The 19450-nt window shown below is 35.5% G+C and overlaps 1 protein-coding gene across 1 annotated transcript; it reads right to left on the minus strand.

The window, feature by feature from the left end:
- Nucleotides 1-9926: 9926 nt before the first annotated feature.
- On the minus strand, nucleotides 9927-16041 carry emx2 (empty spiracles homeobox 2). The gene is made up of 3 exons (XM_066693525.1): nucleotides 15348-16041; nucleotides 12990-13174; nucleotides 9927-11060 (listed from the first exon to the last, which is right to left on the minus strand). Exons 1-3 carry the CDS (start codon nucleotides 15736-15738, stop codon nucleotides 10893-10895), a joined length of 744 nt encoding a protein of 247 aa, XP_066549622.1. The 5' UTR covers nucleotides 15739-16041; the 3' UTR covers nucleotides 9927-10892.
- Nucleotides 16042-19450: the final 3409 nt, after the last annotated feature.

Here is a 19450-nt window from a genome sequence, read left to right on the forward strand (position 1 = left end):
TGCTCACAATAGATCAGTTATGCTGCATGGCAGTTTTGCCCCCGGGGACGAAATTTGACTTTTCAAATAGGTGAAAAAATAAGAAGTCACATACAAATAGCCTATGAAACCCCTCGTCTCTCCGCAGACACCTTGGTCATATCATCTCTGTGTAAATGTCAGGTAACATCTCACAACCTTATAACATCAACAGTTTCTGTTTATAATTGCTGTAAAACTACTACTGCTACAAAACCGTCACCATATGCAAAATCATAACCGAATGAAATTTAAATATAATTATTAATTGAAAACTTGTATACATAAGGGACGTCCATTTAAGTTGACAAGAAAGCAATAACCTTTTTTTTTAAGTACATATTTGTCGGTGAAAACGTATAGGCTTCAAAGTCAGTGAATTACAAAAAAATATATTTTGATAGTTGTATTATTATTATTATTATTAGTAGTAGTAGTAGTAGTAGTAGTAGTAGTAGTAGTAGTAGTATCAATAATAATAATAATAATAATAATAATAATAATAATAATAATAATAATAATAATAAGTTGAATATTTTTATTGTGGTTTAAAATGCACTAATACAAGTTGGGCATTAAAACCAAACAGGGAAACATGTTTCAGTTACATAGACCAAATCAAAACTTTGCCCTCACGAATCGCAAATTACATAACTTGTATCGTTAGTAACTACTGTCAACTAGTTGTGTGTAATATATGATTCGCAGGCAAAAATATATATTTGTCTAGGCCAATGCATCTATCTTAATTAAATTAATGATGGTATTATAAAACTATTATAATAAGATGTGCTGTCCCTGTTTGCCCGATATTGCTGTTTTCATCTGTAGTTCACTATGTATACATAATACATGTGAGGTAAGATTTTGAGGTAAGCTGCTATTTGTGTTTTGCAATTGATAATAATAATAATAATAATAATAATGTACGTATTCTATTTTCCAAAGTTTGTTAAATTTGAACAGTGCAAAATGTTATATATATATATATATATATATATATATATATATAGTTTATTTAATGTACGTTTAATATTCGTGTTTTACTATAAGTACAAGTTTTACCTTTGCAGGTGTACAGAACTATTAAAATGTTGAAATCCTATATAAAATGTTAATAATTCTCACATATTTTGTGTAATGCTTTGGACGGTCTCCCTTTCAAATACTCTGTCTCCCAAATATTCACAGACTGACTGTGCTTTTCTCAATATGTCAAAACAGTGCCTCTGTTACAATAAACACTTATTGGGTTTTCCTTCACACTCAATACGTAAGATAACAATTGAAACATTATGTTTTAATATATTTGTGCTACATTAAAGTAAAGTGAGACTAATAATGCATTAGGAGAGAACAGAAAGTAATCAAACTGGCATTTGTATTGACACAGGTATATATAAATCAAGTATTTTATTAGGTATATATAATATGTTCCACATATCCCTTAGTGTGGCGCGAAGTTTTAAGCACTAAGTTAGCTGTTACGTGTTTTTGTTTCCTGTAATATATTTATTACGAACAAACGCCTTTTTTCGCAGCATGAAGTCTTGTGGCGTAAAAGGAGTCGATCGAGAAAGCCTAAATTGCCTTTTTGTTCTGATCCAGTATACATAGAGAAGCAAGTGTCTGAAATTAGAAATCATAATAGAGTAGTATAGTACTTGTGGTGAGGATACATTAGTAGTAGTAGTTGTAGTACAGCAGTTGTATGTAAACATATCATTTTAATCTGGGTTTCTTTATTGTGTCATAGAGAGAGGGAGAGAGGGACTGTGTGAAGGTGGACAGTGAATAATTGATGGTTGAACAGTCACATAAAAGTTACAGCGACTGAGTGTAAAAGCTTCTAAAAACTCTTCTTGAATCAAATCACATGTGATGGTCTTAGCATAACTTTCAATCACGTCTTTTTTCCTCAGCGGGCAGCATCTATCTATCATGAGTAACATCTGAATAAATATACTTATGTACGCGTTGTTTTTTGCTTGATCTGTTTTACATTATTTGACGCCAGTTTTCTTATTTAATATACATAATTGAAGTATTTCACCATACAAAATAGCTAAGCAGTCAAAAAGGCTGGTGTGGTTTCCAAACTGGCGGTCTGCTATCCATGTCTCGTTTCTGTTAATGTATGTTTTCGAATATAGATTACATATATCACATACAAACTATACAGCCTTCATCATGCCATCATCATATCTGTCTTAGGTTGGTATTGTATTGTATGGCATATTCGGCTTATCTCCAGGCATGTCAGATATATGCCTATATAAATACACATAAAGTAAACCAATAAACAGACACTTAATGACGATCTAATATATACGTGTGTGTACATATAAAGATATGTAGATAGACAGATTAAAAAAAAAAAGTGTAACCTGATGATTATTGTAACACCCACGTTGTATTTCAAATCAACTATATTATGAAAACGTTGGCTTAATAATATGCTTTCATGCAAAACGTGCTTCTTAGCACAGGGAAGAAGCTATATGCTTTAATTAACACATTATTCCCAAAACCCAGCGAGCTGTAGAACGGTATATCTATAATGATAATTACATTTCCAATTCAAACCTTAGCAATGCCTCCAGGCTTCATCTGCCAATAACAGTTCTCTCTTCTTCGAACGTGTATTATTGTTGTTGTTGTTGTTGTTGTTGTTGTTGTTGTTGTTGTACAAACGTTTCTTAAAAGCACCCACGTCTTATAATAGAGCAATAACTTTCTCACAATGCAAGACATATCTACCTGTTATAAATCTCTCTCCCTGGTCCGCTTTGAAACATATCGCCCAATCCATAGGATACACAAAAACAAGATACACAATGTATACCATGGCTCGCTGCTCTGTTGCAATATGTCGCAAGCACACACTTTAAACATAAGGGACTGTAGAAAAGGCTTAAATTAATTATAGGCAGCAGATAGAAGATAGCCTGCACCACATACGAGTTATATGCTCAATATTGAATTACGAGGAGTTTAATGTGGATCGCAGGAATCGATTTAATATCACTATGACCCCCCTCTCTAGTCCTCCTAAGAAGGCTATGCTGAAAACACAACCTATTTGATGTGGTTAGGGAGGGAGGACGCAAGCGACCACAGAGGGAAAAAAGTCTCGATGTCATATTGAATCAGCACAATCCCCTTCTTCACACCGCCATCTATCAATTGTAGTGCATTATTGTTACAAGTTGTGGTGTGAGTTCATGAGCGTTTGCCTGTCCTGCGCTTTAAGGAGTCGCAAGGCGCCGAGCTGAACTGAGCCAATTTCCGACCCTGTGTCTAGTAACTCATCCGTAAAGCTTTGATCTTAGCTATTAGACCGGGGATTCCCAGTTTATAATTAGTGAGACGATAATGTGAATATTTAATCAGTCATTCGAACGCATTGTAATTTTTAAATAACAATACAGTATTATTATTATTATTATTATTATTATTATTATTATTATTATTATTATACAGTATTAGTAATTATAATTATTAATGCTATTGTTCTCACGGGTGCTGTAACTATTGCAATTGTTGATGTGAAAACTCATGCTTCTTATATTTGGATATTTAGGAGGTGAAGGCCTACATTAATTCAAGCATTACTGGATCGCGTTAAAATGTTGTGTTACCGCTGCGCCATATAGTCTTGGACCAATTGTGTTAAAACAACTCTGTGTGTTTTATAACACAGATACAATGATGAAGGACAACACATGTTTTGGGCTTTAACAAAGGAATGGCATGGCAATATGAGGAGAAACACGGGCACTGTGTTTTGTGTTGTGCACTAGTGTTGCAAAAAGGCTATACAAATGTCAGTATTATTAAAATAAGCATATATGTTGTTTAAAAGTTTCAGTAAGTGATTTAATCTGAACTCTGCTTGGGAAGGAGGCCTAATTAATTGGCACTGGAAAGAGGGAATAACTGTTTACTGTATTAACATACACATAGATCAGAGTCAACCGATTTTTTGAACTTGAAGAACTATAGACATTTGAATGAATCTCACACGTCATTCTGCTTTGACAACTGCCTTGTGTGTGTTGGATTTGTGGAGCAGTGTGCATGGCTCCGATATGAGAGAGGGAATTCATTGAGTCCTTTCCCCAACAGCTCCCCTTTAATAGACGAGGCGCTGCAGACCAGTGCTTTGCAAATAGGAAGCTGCATGGGCTCTTATTCTTGATTCTGTGACGTCGTCTATTTCATATACTAAAATAACATTGTCAGGACCATCACCACCAGCACCACCAACAATACTCCCTTAATGCTGTCAATTGGAACCATCGTGGGCTCAGCCTGAAATACACACAGATTCAGTTGCTCACTAATATTTTCCAAAATCTAGCTACAATAAGTAAATGTGCATCATTCTTTATAGCACATTTAATATAACCATTTCGCTATATATTTAAAAATAGCAGTTCACGTGTTCGTTGTAGTTATTTATATTGTGTGATCAATTATGTGTTTTTTTTTTTTTGTTAATTAGGCCCATACACAGTTATGTTCTGCTAAGATGTGTTTTAAATTTCAATACTACATCTTATATTCTGCTCAGGAATAACGCCGATTTATACTGAAGTCAACTGCGGTAATTGGAGGAAGGGAACAGAAAGGTGTTTGATTTTTAGTTATAAATCTCAGAAACAAAATCACTAAAAAGTAGTGATCCCTTCTACAGAGGCGTTACTTATTATGAAAACTTTTCAATTGGATGATGATGATGATGATGATGATTGAAGGATACACCTATCATCTGTCAAGACATAAACATTATTTCATCCGCACACCAAGGGCCCTGATAATTTGGTAAGACGAGCATCTCGGTTGTATTAAAGCGACCAAACTAACTGGGTGCAGCAACACGACAACAAAATCCCTAAGTGGAGGGCAATGGGCATATCGTGCAGGCAAAGAAAAAACAGTATGTATGCGTTAATTAGTCAAAAAGGTTATGGTCTTTAATTATTCAACTTATGCGCCTATAAACCCCTACAGTCTAGACCAGCAGTCTCCCTGTTTCACATTTCACATCTTTTCTTTGTGCTGTACGTATCGTTTACTTCAATAAATCTACAAGCACTGACATCTTTTAACAAATTTAGCCTATCTATAAATTGAGTTTTGTCTGTGTATTCGTAAATATACATGTTTGAGCGACGTGCATGGAGAAGCTACAACAATTTAAGTCAAGTGCTCCTTATTTTTTTGATTTCAAGAGAAATAATACATATTTATAATACACAATGTATCTATATTTATCCATTTATTTTACTCTTTTATTGTCTCGTAAAGCTTTACGTATATATACAATGCGTGTGTGTGAATGTGTAAATTGAAATGGCAGTCTGCCCAGCAAGGTCTATTTGACAGTAAAACAAAGGAGCAATTGAACATATTTTAGCTGTCTTCGAAAAACAAAACTATTTCACCTGATATTTGGAGCTTTTCAAAAAGCTCCCCTCTTCGTAAATAATATACAAAGTGAGAAACTCAATCCAAGATACTAGAATGTTTAATTCATCATTATGCGAGCTAATTGGGGGGTGATTATATGGTAATTGCTCATTAGCGGTGTATATTTATCGCTGTACCTTATGTCAAGGCCATGGGAATTGTGTAGGGTTTGTTCTCTCGTTTCAAGGATCAGTTTCAGAAGCAATCGGTGAAACGGACTAGATCAAGTTCTTCCTGACGTCAGGTTCAGCCAGCAGGACCGGAGAGGAGAGCCTGCTATAAATATGAGCTCAAAAAGCGTGGCCGGGGATGCTGAGGATGCCGTTAGCACTGTGTGACTGGGAGAAAGGGGAAATGTTTGGGGCACACTTTAGGATCAAAGAAATAGAGCGGCCGCGAAAGACAAGAAAGAAAACTTCCAGTAAGAGAGAGCGGAGGTAGTTTCATGTGTTGCTCTCTTTTAGGTGACTGGGGACTTGTACTTTTCTGTAAGCGGCACCCAAATAAAAAAAACGAAATCCTTTTTTTTCCCTCTCTCAGAATGGCGGGTGTGTATTTCTGTTTGTACCTTTATTCGTAATAGATGATTTGATAATGACAAGTAATATCGAATACACCTGCGCAAAGTCCAGGCAGGGTAATGGTTCGCGTTGTGCTCGAGGGATGCATGTGGGAGAGAAAATTGACGTAACAGAAAGACGTTTATTTAATTAGATTGGTGCCCGTTTATGAATGGTAAAGAACGCAGGAACTACCTAACTTTAAAAAATCTGGAAAATACATAGAATACGTTTGCAAGGCAGTGTAACACTTACTTGTTCATGCAACACAATTTGTATTAGTATGATTGGAAATGCGTATTCCTGCTAGAGGAAGGATTAGGTGTCCGGGGTCTATTTTATGCCATGTACAATTTAAAATGACATATATTTGTTTAACCAGTGTCAGCAAAGATAGGGGTGTTAGGCTAATATTTTAAAACCCAATTAAACGTAGGCTATACTGTTCATTTAGATTTCAAGTGTAGTATTCGCAAGGACATGTTTGACTTTTGTGGGAATTTCAAAGGAGATCAATTAATGGGGAGACTGGACGATTAATAGTTTCCCAATCTGTAAGCGTGACACAGTTAAACCGTTTTGGCTATTAAGATTGTCCCACCAGGACAGAGCGGGGTTAGCGTTCGGGTCACTGGCTTCTCAATACTCCCATTTCCAACGCACAGCGGGACTGTTTGGAGAAGTAAATCAATTGATATATGAGGTCTAACTCGTTACTAAACACTGATAAAGTATGGAGAGGGTATAGGAAAGGAGAGGGCTTCGGTTCCTACACAAATCTTCCATTACAGTGAGATGCCCCCAACGTGGATCCCAAAAGTGTCCTGATCTCCTGGCCCTCGACTACAAAGATCCCTGAGTCTGAAATGTACCAGCAGGAACAGGGAACGCATCTGGAACTATGCACCATATTTCAGACACAATTCATGTTCATGTGTTGTTCAATACTACATAAACCTAGCACTGAAACAGTAGCAATTAACCAAACAATACTGTATTAAAACACGATGTGTTCTTGCTGTTTCAACACCAGGTTTGTGCTACATTAAACAATTTGAAGAAAGCATATATCTGTCATTACGTTATATAAACACAACTAATCACGGGCATATTTGCGATTAAAGTAACGTAATTTGTCTTCAAATATTATAATCGAGATTTGTGTTAAAGTCAGAAGAAAAGTATATAAGCCCAAGTGATGTTCTAGTACAATGTTTATTAACGTCGATTTTATTTACAAAACCGTTTTTTCTCCAACAGAATGTGTTGTCCCCGTTTGAACATAGGATGTATACTTTAAAAACGGAAAGCAAATACTATATATATATATATATATATATATATATATATATATATATATATATATATATATATTGTTTTATCACATTTTATTGCTTGCCTATTATTAATTATATATTATTTATTTTGTATTTATGTTGTTAATATCGAATCAGCCACTGATGCAGCAGGTTTTACACGCACAAAACTTTAATGTCATTCGAAGGGAACTTACACTCTGGCAGGCACTGACGTTTAGAGATATGTGTGTGTGTGTGTGTGTGTGTGTGTGTGTGTGTGTGTGTGTGCGTTTATTATCTTTATAACAACTAGGTGTTATGAATTGATTTGAGAATTACGCTTAGGGGAGACATTTTATTAGTATTGCCAATTACCTGCTGCAAGATGCAAAAACAGGATATATCCGCATTTAAATAAAGAAGAAAAAATTAATAAAGGAAAAGAGACGCTAATGAGGGGGCTGTCCTGCCTATTGAGTCAGAGAGAGGGGAGAAAGTGCGCCAAATTTGTTTGCAGTGGATCAAGGCTCGCCGCCTTTGCTGCACTTTCTTTATCTTAATTCCAACTTGAAAAGATATAATTATCTAGTTTGAACAGAGCCGCTATCAAATCCTTCTTTAGGCAGGGAAGGGAAAAGCTAGAGTGGATTGCAGCGCTCTGAGCTGCTTGGTGTAGCCCGAGATAGGAGTAATGAAGTTGTGGAGTCCTGAGATACAAAGGGCATTAACCTCATTAGCATGAAACCTTTTCTTCTAACTATTGTGGGACCCTTTCAGCCTCCTAATCCCCCTATTTCAAAGCTGGGTTTGTAATAAAGCTTTTAGGGGTTTTTCAAAGCTAATGGTATTCTCTGAAGATTTTTATTGCTGTTATAGTGCACAGACCGCTTTAAGTTTTTCCCCCCATAGTTGTATGTATAGCCCCTGCAGTACAAAAAAGCTTCTATAACAAGTTGTGAAACAATTAACAAAAACTACTTCGCTATCCACAAAATGTTTAGTTAGATTTGGAAGTATGAACATACTTTTAGAGCAGTTTGAAAAAAAAAAATATATATATATATATATATATATATATATATATATATATATATATATATATATCTGTTTCTGTCTATCTATTTATCTATCTCTCTGCCTACTGTCCTTCTGGGTACACACCCACGTACATACAAACATACGAATTTGGATTAGTTCTGAGGCTACATCTTCACTACTCATTTACTCAAAAAGTATAGGAGTCTCAATGATATAGGTTGCACTGTTCCTTACTTATGCTTTGTGTTTTACAGAGGGGGGATACAAACACAAAATTAAGGCTTGAATTGCCATCAATTGTTTACGACAGAGAACACGTTACAAATTTATTGGTGAATTTATTTTAGTTAATTGTCCATTTTTGGGCGTCTTTATTTTTTATGCTATTTAGCTACACATACACACACATACACATATACACACGTGTGTACATATATGTGTACGTGTTTGTACTGTGTGTTCAAAGCACTAAAGTCTCTCAGAATGCATCATTTACTCATGGAATACATTGTACAGTTCAACATTAATTTTAATGTTTTAACATGCATCATTTTATAATTCTATTATTTATAAATAAACATCGAATTGGTGATGTATGTCATAATTACGAAAAATGTAAAACAATGCAAAAAATAAATAGATTATATATAACATATATATAAACATATATATATATATATATATATATATATATAAACTAACGCGTGCATGCATATCCTACATATCCTAGTCATGGCAGTCGAAGACACGACTTCAAACAAAGCTCCTATTTTTGCGGCACATTGTAACCTTCCCTTATCGCATCGTAAGGGGTAGTCAGATTGTCCTAAATTATGTCCAACCAAGCCCCCCTGGATCCATGGATTAAGAGATTAAAGCGGACCACTGGGCAATGCATCCCCTTTCCCCCTCATATTACTCGTATGATAATTGCCTAAACTGATTTGCACTTTCACAAAAGCTCTCAGGACTCTTTGTAGCTTGAACAGAGCAGACGTTGCTTCTCTATCAATGGAAATAAAACTGATTAATGCCGTCTATCAGGATAAGAAGCAAATGAAGCATGAAAAAACAACCACTTGCCCCAGAAAACTGAGCTTTTTATACTCAAGAACTGGTAACAGCATTCTTTAAATGTTACATTTTTACCATTTCTGTTTAATCGCTATTGCATGTATTTTCACTTCATATAATCACTGTTTAACAATCATTAATATAGGCCTAACTGAAAATTCCACGGTACCAAGATATATTTTACTCCATATTTACGTCTAAAATGCGTTACTGAAAAAAAAAAGATAATCTGCTGGCCAAAGGAATATAGGTAAACAGTGTTTTCTACTACCCAAATAAAGTTTCTGCATGTGTGCCATTTTCCACAAATATTGTTGTTGTTTTGTCAATCTTCTCACACTTACACATACAAACACGTATATATATATATATATATATATATATATATATATATATATATGGTGAATTACGAATAAATCTATCATCTTCATTTAAAAAAAAGCCCGTAATGTTTACTCTGAGCAGCATATTGATAAAACTTTATTGACAAAATATTGACAATGACATACTTCTTGGAAGTATACTTTGTGTTAAAATTGTAGCAAACTTAACACAAACACAAAAATATTTACATTCTGGTAAAAGAGGACGTAACAGAAACATCGTTAACTTTTAGGACCTCTATACATGGAATACGCTCAGTGCTTGAAATCTTGCTGCCCATATGGCCGTCAAAAATTACATTTAGTCCTTCGTGGCAACTTATAGGAGGGGCAAGTCCTGCCAATAATATGGTCGCACCAAGGGAAACGGAGATATGGTAAAGCTTTAAAAAGGAATGTCCTGAATACTTTCATTTAAAGTACTCTATCTGTGGCATAGTAAACTTTTAAAAAGTTTTTCTTAAAAACACTATAACGCAGCACTGCTACTTCATATTGCTTCCACAATCACTTTGACACGAGAAGTAATAAATTTAAGGACTGCACACTGTTGTAAAAAAAAAAGCACACAACGTCTTTCAGAACGTAAAATTAAAAATGTAACATAAGCTCTTTAAAAAAATAAACATAAAATAAAGATCGTTCGGTTAACCATGCAATTCAAGTTTTACAAAACAGGTGTGAATTTTGGTTTCGATTGTGAAACGTTGATCTTTAATTGTGAAAAATCTCAGAAGTGCAAATGTCCAATGTGAATTGGATTTATATATTTTTTTTTGGGGGGGGGGTGGATCGGGGGGAACGGTGTGTTTTGTAAGTGGACTGCATAAATGTAATACCTGTCAATCATCTTGCCTTGGTGCTTTGAATTTGATTGACAGTTCCATGCCAGGGTTGTGCCAGCAGTGCCACAGTTTGGACCTCTGTCATCCTCAGCTGCCGCTTTCCAGAGAACTGCGTGTTGATGTAGTCTTTACCCTCTCATCTGCAACACGGCCATCCTGCTCTGCCTCCTCCACGGCTGTCCCGGGTCCGAAAACCAGTCTTTAATCGTCCGAAGTGACGTCAATTTCCTCGGGGCTCGACTGCTTGGTCGCAAGCCTCCATCGATTGATATGATGGGTCCCCTTCTTCTTCTGTTGGGAATCTGAGCCTTCCTCTTCCAGTTTCTGTCTTTTAAATTTCGTTCTTCTGTTCTGAAACCACACTTTTACCTGAGGAAAAAAATAAATAAACATGAATATTAATTTAGGTAGGAAACTAATGTAATATATGTATCAATGTATGTGGGTGTATTCCGGGAACTTAATTCATACAGCGAAATAAAATCGACACACACCCACATCTGTGGGTTTGCTGGCTGTTTTAATATTTTTCTTCTGCACATAAACGCATTCACGCCTGACCTTTAAAACTGTGTAAGTGTCGCTTCACCTCTTTAAGAGGCCGTGTGTATATTCACATTTGATAAGTCGATGACACTCATCACAAAATGGTGGACTGTTCTTTACAGGGAACTACAGTACTGTACAGGGAATTGAGGCATCACGAATACAACAGCTACAAACTTATTTTTCCAAACACACATCTGCGTTTTGTTTCTGTTGTTTTATTCAACCAAGCATGTTAAACCGCCCAAACTTAACAGCCTACCATCAATCTCCCGTTTTAATTAAGAATGCATTAATTATACAACCAGTATGCATGTTTATAGACCTGCACACACCTGAGCTACTTAAACTTAGTGGTCTTCAAAACATAGCCTTTTGTTTACTGAGTGGTCCTTAAAACCATTATTTCCAGTACATAGCGATGCAGTGCAGATATAAATGCATGCCTCAATGTAATTACACATAAAATACTTCATAGTATAATCACATAGTATTACAATAAGAATATATAATATAAAAAATGATAGGCAGGTATCATATATCATGCAACTACGCAAGATAATTTAAAAGCGACCCGACTAAAATCGTCTCTTGAATTCACTTAACTAATTTTTAAAACATTATTCATAATATACAAAAGTCTCTGATCTAAGAGGCTGGTTTTGAAGAAAGGTACATTTAATTTGCTTTCAAACTGCTAATTGAAGGGGATGGCAGTTCATTTCTCTAGACGGATTTCCAAAAGGAACTCGTTTGTAAAAGAGCTGGCGCTGACACTGGGACAAAAGACCCCAACCCGTCCACAACCAGCCTTCACAAAGACCACCTTAAATACAGCCTGCCGGGGGGAAATTAATTCTGACCGCTCCTTGCTTTAAAATATCTCATATAAAACTAGCAAAGCCTTTTTTTTGTTTTGTTAGAGACCTTTCCAAAAACAATGACATCAAAACCCAATTTGCCCTGAAAAAGGGTTACAACATAATCCCGCATACAAACCTCTGGAAGGAGCTTTGAACCAATATAGTAGATTACAGGCGGGTCACTCATCACTACCAACACTGCTACCTCTGACTTGGTAAAAACTCTGCACAAAATGCATCCTTTGACCTGCATTTGCCTTGCTTTACAAGGAATTATGGTAAAAAAAAAAGACCAATATAATAAACAATCATAATAATAATAATGATAATAATAATAATAATACATTATGGGCGATTAATATACATTATTTTATTAAAATGGAGGTGGGGTGAGGGGGGGGGGGTCGTGTCAAGTCTGTTCCTTCGTTTTTGAACTCCAGGGAAAGATTGAAAAATAGTTGTTGTTTTTCTTCACCTTAACCACTTTGAAGCTAACAACGTTTTCAATTCATTATAAAGGAAATGGCTTTCACACCATTAAACATCCTATCATCAACCTATATCTGCTGTATGATCGGCCACACAACGTAAAGGCAGTGTTTCACTATTATCACTATCTTCACGGCCTGTCTCCACTGCTCTGCAGCGAACTCCATCCACTTCTAATTGTCTGGTGCACCAACTAAACCCAATACCCAGCACCGTTTTTTGAAGCACAACATGCAATCACTGGGATGCATCATTGCAGAACGATGGACAAGACACTCAACTAGCATCTCATGTTGTGTGTTGCTTTTTCCGCTTGCTTTTTAAATCCAGCCTCAGCATTACCGAGCACCGATTCGATTGCAGTAGCTGTGGGAGCGTGTGCGCCCCGAGCAGCGCTCACCTGAGTTTCCGTGAGGCTGAGGCTGTGTGCGAGCTGCTTCCTCTCCGCGCCGACCACGTAGTGGTTCTTCTCGAAGGCGTGCTCCAGCCGCAGCAGCTGCGAGGGGGAGAACGCCGTGCGGATGCGCTTGGGCTTCCTGGCCAGTGCATTGTGTAAGAGGAAGCTCTCCGGGCTCGTTTCGTTCCCTGTGTAACAACGACAAAAACGCCAATTAGGTCCCATCTTCTTTCAGCCCGACAAGATTCAATTCCAGTTTCAAGTGATAACCTGTGATTAGCCTAGAGTTGACTTCAGCCTCCTCGATTGTCCCCGACTCGCAGGACAAAGACAAAAATAGATTGAAGATTGAACATACACTAATAGAAAATACAATTACATCATATTATAATTACACCCATACACACAGAGACCCGTCTATGTATAAATGTGTGTGTATGAATTGGCTATATATACATGCACACATATATATGTATGCATGTATGTACATAACCTATAGATTAACGCGCAAGGTTACTTATGATTTATACATTTCATTTTCTTCATAAAAATATTATTTGAAGCACATTATTTTACTTTGATTACATGATGTGTACAGTGTACATTGTTTCGAATGATGTTAGGGTTGTATCGAAATTAAAACGGTTTCAGCTTTTGCTCGTTTCTGTTAAAAACGAAAAACGTTCAATTAAATTATCATGTTTAGGAAAACAAGCCGTTTAACATTATCTGAAAATATGTGTATCTCTCTTTAGATGTTATTTTTTATTTTTATCTTTGCACAAACCATGTTTAAGGTTTTTGCCGACATGACTCTGAAATGCAGCTGGATTTAAATGCATTTAAATGCAGTGTGTTATGGTATCTTACTTCACGTACATCACTTATGTTTGCACGGGAAATGTAAAAATACAATTGCTACCGTGTTGCAAATTCGAATTCATTAGTACGTTATTTGTAAAATGTCAATACTATTAAACAAATGTTTAAAAGTCCCCGAAGACATTAGTCAAATTATGATTATTAATATTGCGTTTTTGAGAATATATCCTGGATTATAATTTTGAATCTATTTAATTTACTTACACGTATTAAATAAATAAGCTGGACATACTATAGGATATAGACTGAATTCGTTTTTGTACTATTTTACAACTTGTAAAAACTGCTTGAAATGTAGCAATTATTTGCACAGCTAAAACCGTATTGACATCAAGAAGACTAACAAATCAAAATGTAAATATATATATATATATATATATATATATATATATATATATATATATATATATATATAATATCTAAATTATATAACTTTACATGTCTGTGTTATGTTGCGTATATTTAAAAAATGATGCAGGCCTACATTGTGATCTGTATTTATATAATTTCGCCGTATATTTTGAACTTTAATACAAATAAATATATTTTCTCAATTTACTTTTAAAAAAATCTAAACAGATGCTTTATATGTATTAATTTGCGTCTTTGTTTTGTATCTTTTTAGACTGGATACATTTCAGTATATTTTAACTGGTGCAGATACCAGAAAGATGAGTTCAACGAAAAACTCATTACCGGTAAAATAAGTGTGACAGTCTTTTCCCCACGATGGATACAAAAAATTGTAAATATCTGCTGCTTTTCTGCATGTTTTTTTAACTTTCATAAGTTTATAATATTGAGTTTTACATGTTTATACTAAAATGTATATTCTAAGGTTTCTATGGTATATTGCGAACTGAATTGCTTATCTATGTATATATTATACAAAAGTAATTCATTTCGCAATAAAGTGCAGTTTTAAATATAGAAAATCAACACAATGATTTAGAAACTGTCTATTTGTAATATACACAGGCCTCCCTATAGTCAGATACCAATATATATTTCGCAATGAACTCTTGGAATTGAAGACCATCCCCCAATAATAAAGAATAAAACATATTAAAATATTTCGCAATGAAGTCGTGGAATTGAAGAACATCCCCCACTAATGAAGAATAAAACATGAACTTCATCGCAAGTTGACGCGTGTGTCCAATGCAATTTCCCCCAGATTACATGTGTTGTTCTTTCGTTTTAGCTTGAGTATTTTAATGGAACCCATGTGGACCGTTTTTGAAATGCATATTTTAAAAGACAATTAAATATCGTTTATACTTGTTTTGCATTTGATATTTTATCTAAACTGTCATGTCAGTAACTATTTAATCAAATATGCAATACGCCACTAATTCGTTCTTAGCTATGTTTGTCTTGAAATACTATGCAAGTGCTTAAGATTTCCAGCGGCATACAAAAATGCTGTGTACTTTTTTCCAAGCAAATGGAAAAATAAGAAAACACACACAAACCTACCTTGAAATCTATGTCCCAAATATCTATATCTATGTATTAGCCACGGATAAAAAGTTGAGGGGTCCCTTTGCTGGCTGGCAAACAGAGGATGAGGACTGTGCGAGGAAGAAAGGGGGTGAGCAGCCAGCGCATGGGGAGGGGGGACGGGGTGCACCGGGACAGCGGAGTTGGGAGGATGCGAAACCGCCTCCGCGAACACCAAGTCCGGGTTCGAGTAGACGCCCCTGCCGCTGGAGTGAAAGCCGTTCAGAAACGGGTTCATCTGGGTTGAGTTTGCATAGCTGAGGGCAGCCGGTCGGATGGGCTCCTCGGATCTCGAAGCCGGCAGGGGATTATCCTTCGCTACCAACGATTCAATGGTAAAACACCTCTTGGGTGCAGGTTGGAACATGGTTCACCAGTCAAAGATCCTCCAGCTCCAAGTCAAAGAAACGGGCAAATCGCGTTCAAAAATACTCCACAGAAGAGGAAAGTTTGTAGGCAGTGATTAAGTTGAGAAAGGAACCGAAAGCAGGTATAGAAGGGGGGGGAAGTCTTCAGAAAGGTGGTCGACTAGTCCACAGACAATCCATGGATGTGATCAGTTCTTCAGCAGTTGTGCAAACGATTTGTTAGTTCATGAGTCTAATTAGTGTTGGACTCACATAAACAGCTTCCTCTGAAGCCTGTAATGGCCTGATGATTGGTCGCTATTACTCGCCTTAAGGTGGAGGGAAGACTCTTTAAGTGCGTCAAAAGGAGCGCCGAGCACGGAGAGGCGGATTTACGCAACCCGGAATGGATTCGTCCAGAACCAAACCTACTGCTATTTACATACACAGCAGAGCCAGTAGAAAACCAGCAGGCATTTCAAGTTTAAGTGCATGCACAATGAGAAGGGTATGATGCTTCAACTTATTTATTGCATGCTTTTTATGGCTAATGTTTATGAAGAGGAATGGTTTCAGTGAATTTCAGCAGCGGATGTAGATGTATGTGTGGAACATCAAAAAGGCTATATTGCATCTCGTTTGAAAGTGGTCGCGCCAAAATAAAATGTAATCACCGAGCTTATTTATTCATGCATTCTTTTGTATCATCTAATTATGAATTGATTGAGCCAGTTTCCTCAGTTGCTTGCAGTTGTGTTTGAAATGTTAGGTCATTATCTACTTCAACCCTTTCAAATTGCCCTTTTGATTTTGCGCCAGCAACCAGTTCCGCTCCTTGTTATCTGTTACTGCCACTTTTCCCCTCTTTCCATCTGCTTTTCTCCGTGTTTTCCCTTTCTCCCTGCGTTTTGGGATGGATTTGGGGTGAAGACTCCTCTGTTCCTATTGGCCGCAGCGCTGGGAAGAGGCTGAGTAGATCCACACAGGGTTTGCTGCTGTTTGTTTGTTGGTAGTTAAGAATCTATTATCCCTTCATCAGTCATTCAATTTGGTTCAATTACTGCTCATAAGTGCTGCACTTGCAGGTATTTTACTACATTATTATTGTAAGTAAAAAATGCTTGGTGGAATAGCTGTTAAAACGGTTCAAAAGTTTCAGATTGAGTTTATTTTTATTATAAAAGGTGTATACGTATTTGTGTTTGTGTGTGTATAAGAAACGGTTAAGCGTTACAGATAACTGTACACAAATGTCACAATATTGTAGGCTACATTAATTTCATCTCAATATTGCTCAGCCCATAATCTCAGCCCTTTAATCTTGTACGTAATTTGACCTTGAACAAATAAATTGAAAATTACGTTCCTGCCGGAGAGGTAAGCTATATCGAATCGTCTTTTTATTTTATCATTTAACATTGCTATCCTGAATTTTAGACATTATCATATACAATGGAGGTGTACAATAGCTTGATTAATTATGTTACACAAGCAGCGTTTAAGATAATATAGCTACTGATCACTATCCTATATATCATATAATATATGCCTACATTGTCAAATATATCACGCTAAGTTGTCAAACAAAAAACTAAAGTTTGTGTTCCCGACTGAGCATCACTCATTAATAAAGGTCGCGCTAAAGCTGTGGGTTCATGTCGACAATAAGTGATCAAATAATGTTACCATTGTCTCAAGGAATAGGTTACTAGCTCATATGCAGATCTCTGCTTTAATTCAAGAACGACATCCACTACAGCCTATTCTCCACAATATTTCCCAGCAAATAGTATCTCCAAGAATTAATTTAAGCGCATAACACGATATTATTATTATTTTTTAAATACATGAATAAATAAACATACATTTCTTCAAATTTAATTTGCCATTATAATTTTATTTTACACTATCTTATATACAGTATTTCATAATACAAATGTGCTGGTTTCCTTGCGTGCTGTTCGTCTCTGCGAATAAAGGGCGTTTGATATATATTGCGCTCATCGGGGTAAAGGGTAGCAGGACGCTTTCAATGCAATGTGCAAGTTCTTCTCCTGCATCTATAAATATTATCCATATTTCATAATTTAGTAGAGTAATAACTTTCCCGTCATGAAATAACTGATCATTAAAGGTATACTGGTAAAGTCTGTATTTTTTTCCAGATGAGACATATATAAAAGTGTAATGTGTATTTACAATATAGGCCATGTTTATTACCATATTCGACGACTATGCTTACACTGATAGTACTCAACTATTACTACTATACTACTAATACTACTACTAATAATAACAATAACAACAACAACAACAACAACAACAATAATAATAATAATAATAATAATAAAATACTGGCATTTTACAGAGTTGATCATGATTAGACATTAACTGGCAGTATAGCCTAGTTGCCGGATATCTTCTCACTTTCCCTTTGAAACTATGCGGTCTTTAAGAAGTTAATAAAGTCATAAAAAGCTAAGTCATAAAAATCGGGGTTCTGCAATGGACGTATATTAGCAGTTATTGGAAAATAATTAGTCCCCTAAATAAACAGTTAATTGCATTATATGAGATTTAAATCATGATAAATAGATGTCGGCAGGTTGTGAAGTCTCTTAAAAGACCGTTGGAAGTATAATATATGATAATTCATGCGGCCTGCCTGTAACCTTTCGCGAAAGTGCAGAAACGGACACACTTTATTGAGCAGGTAGCGTTACTGAATAATGGAAATCAGTTAGCCATTAAGAGAGTGAAATAGTTGAGAAAATTGAACTATCTTTATATTAATCGGAGTGTCACTTTAGTCTATTAGAAGTCAGCTGGAGGAAATTAAATTGCCCAAATATATAGTGTGTGTAATATATATAATCATATAATGTATAATATATATAATGTTTACCTTCTCATGCGCATGGTGTGCAACTTTATTGAAATATGTATTTAAATGGTTGAAAATATATATTTGCACCAAATTAAGAATATATGGATGCCCCTCGGAAGGGTAAATGAGGTCGGCCATTTACATACGTACTAAGGCTTTTTTTCTAAATAATTAGACTAAGGCCTAGACCAAATCAAACATAGACTTTCCCGTGAATCGCACATTTCATTCCTGTATTGCGTTTTAATGTAGACCTATAATAAGAAAGTGGCTTCTGACAAAACAATTAAACCGCAATAGTGAAATTCTTTGCAATTTGCGATTTCCAATTATACTATTATATATATATAGTTACAATATTTTATTTGGTCTAAGCCTAGTATTTAAATTTGTTTCTTAAATTTATTTTCTTGATAGAGCAACTTCAGTGGAAAAAAAGTGTGTAAGCATTGACAACATATGTAGATACCGAGTGTTTTAGAACTACTTACAATTTATATATATATATATATATATATATATATATATATAACATTAATTATGTTCATGTTGTTGTAAAGCTTGTATTTTGTATAATCATTATTAAATCAAATATTGCATTAGTTAATTTGTATTGACATTAACTTGTGTTACATCAAATTAAAACAAGCAATTATTACATTAGCATGCCATGGTGTGATGTTTTTACACCTCCTTCATTTATCCACGATTTTTAATGTGAATGCCAGAGTATTTCTATTAATATTTTTACAAGGTGTAATTATTAGTAGTTGCCAAGCTCTTTTAAGTATTGCTCATTTTCTATTTGTACGCTATGCCATCTTTTGGCTTGGATGTGAAATACA

This window comes from Amia ocellicauda, chromosome 20 (genome assembly GCF_036373705.1).
Source record: "Amia ocellicauda isolate fAmiCal2 chromosome 20, fAmiCal2.hap1, whole genome shotgun sequence".
In the NCBI taxonomy this organism is placed as follows: Eukaryota; Metazoa; Chordata; class Actinopteri; order Amiiformes; family Amiidae; genus Amia; species Amia ocellicauda.

Coding starts and splice junctions, on each gene's coding strand:
- emx2 (XM_066693525.1), bottom strand. CDS start 15,738: ATGTTCCAACCTGCACCCAAGAGGTGTTTTACCATTGAATCGTTGGTA. Junction 13,175..15,347: donor TTTGGGACATAGATTTCAAG/GTAGGTTTGTGT, acceptor GTTGTTACACAG/GGAACGAAACGAGCCCGGAG. Junction 11,061..12,989: donor TCAGCCTCACGGAAACTCAG/GTGAGCGCTGCT, acceptor TTTTTTCCTCAG/GTAAAAGTGTGGTTTCAGAA.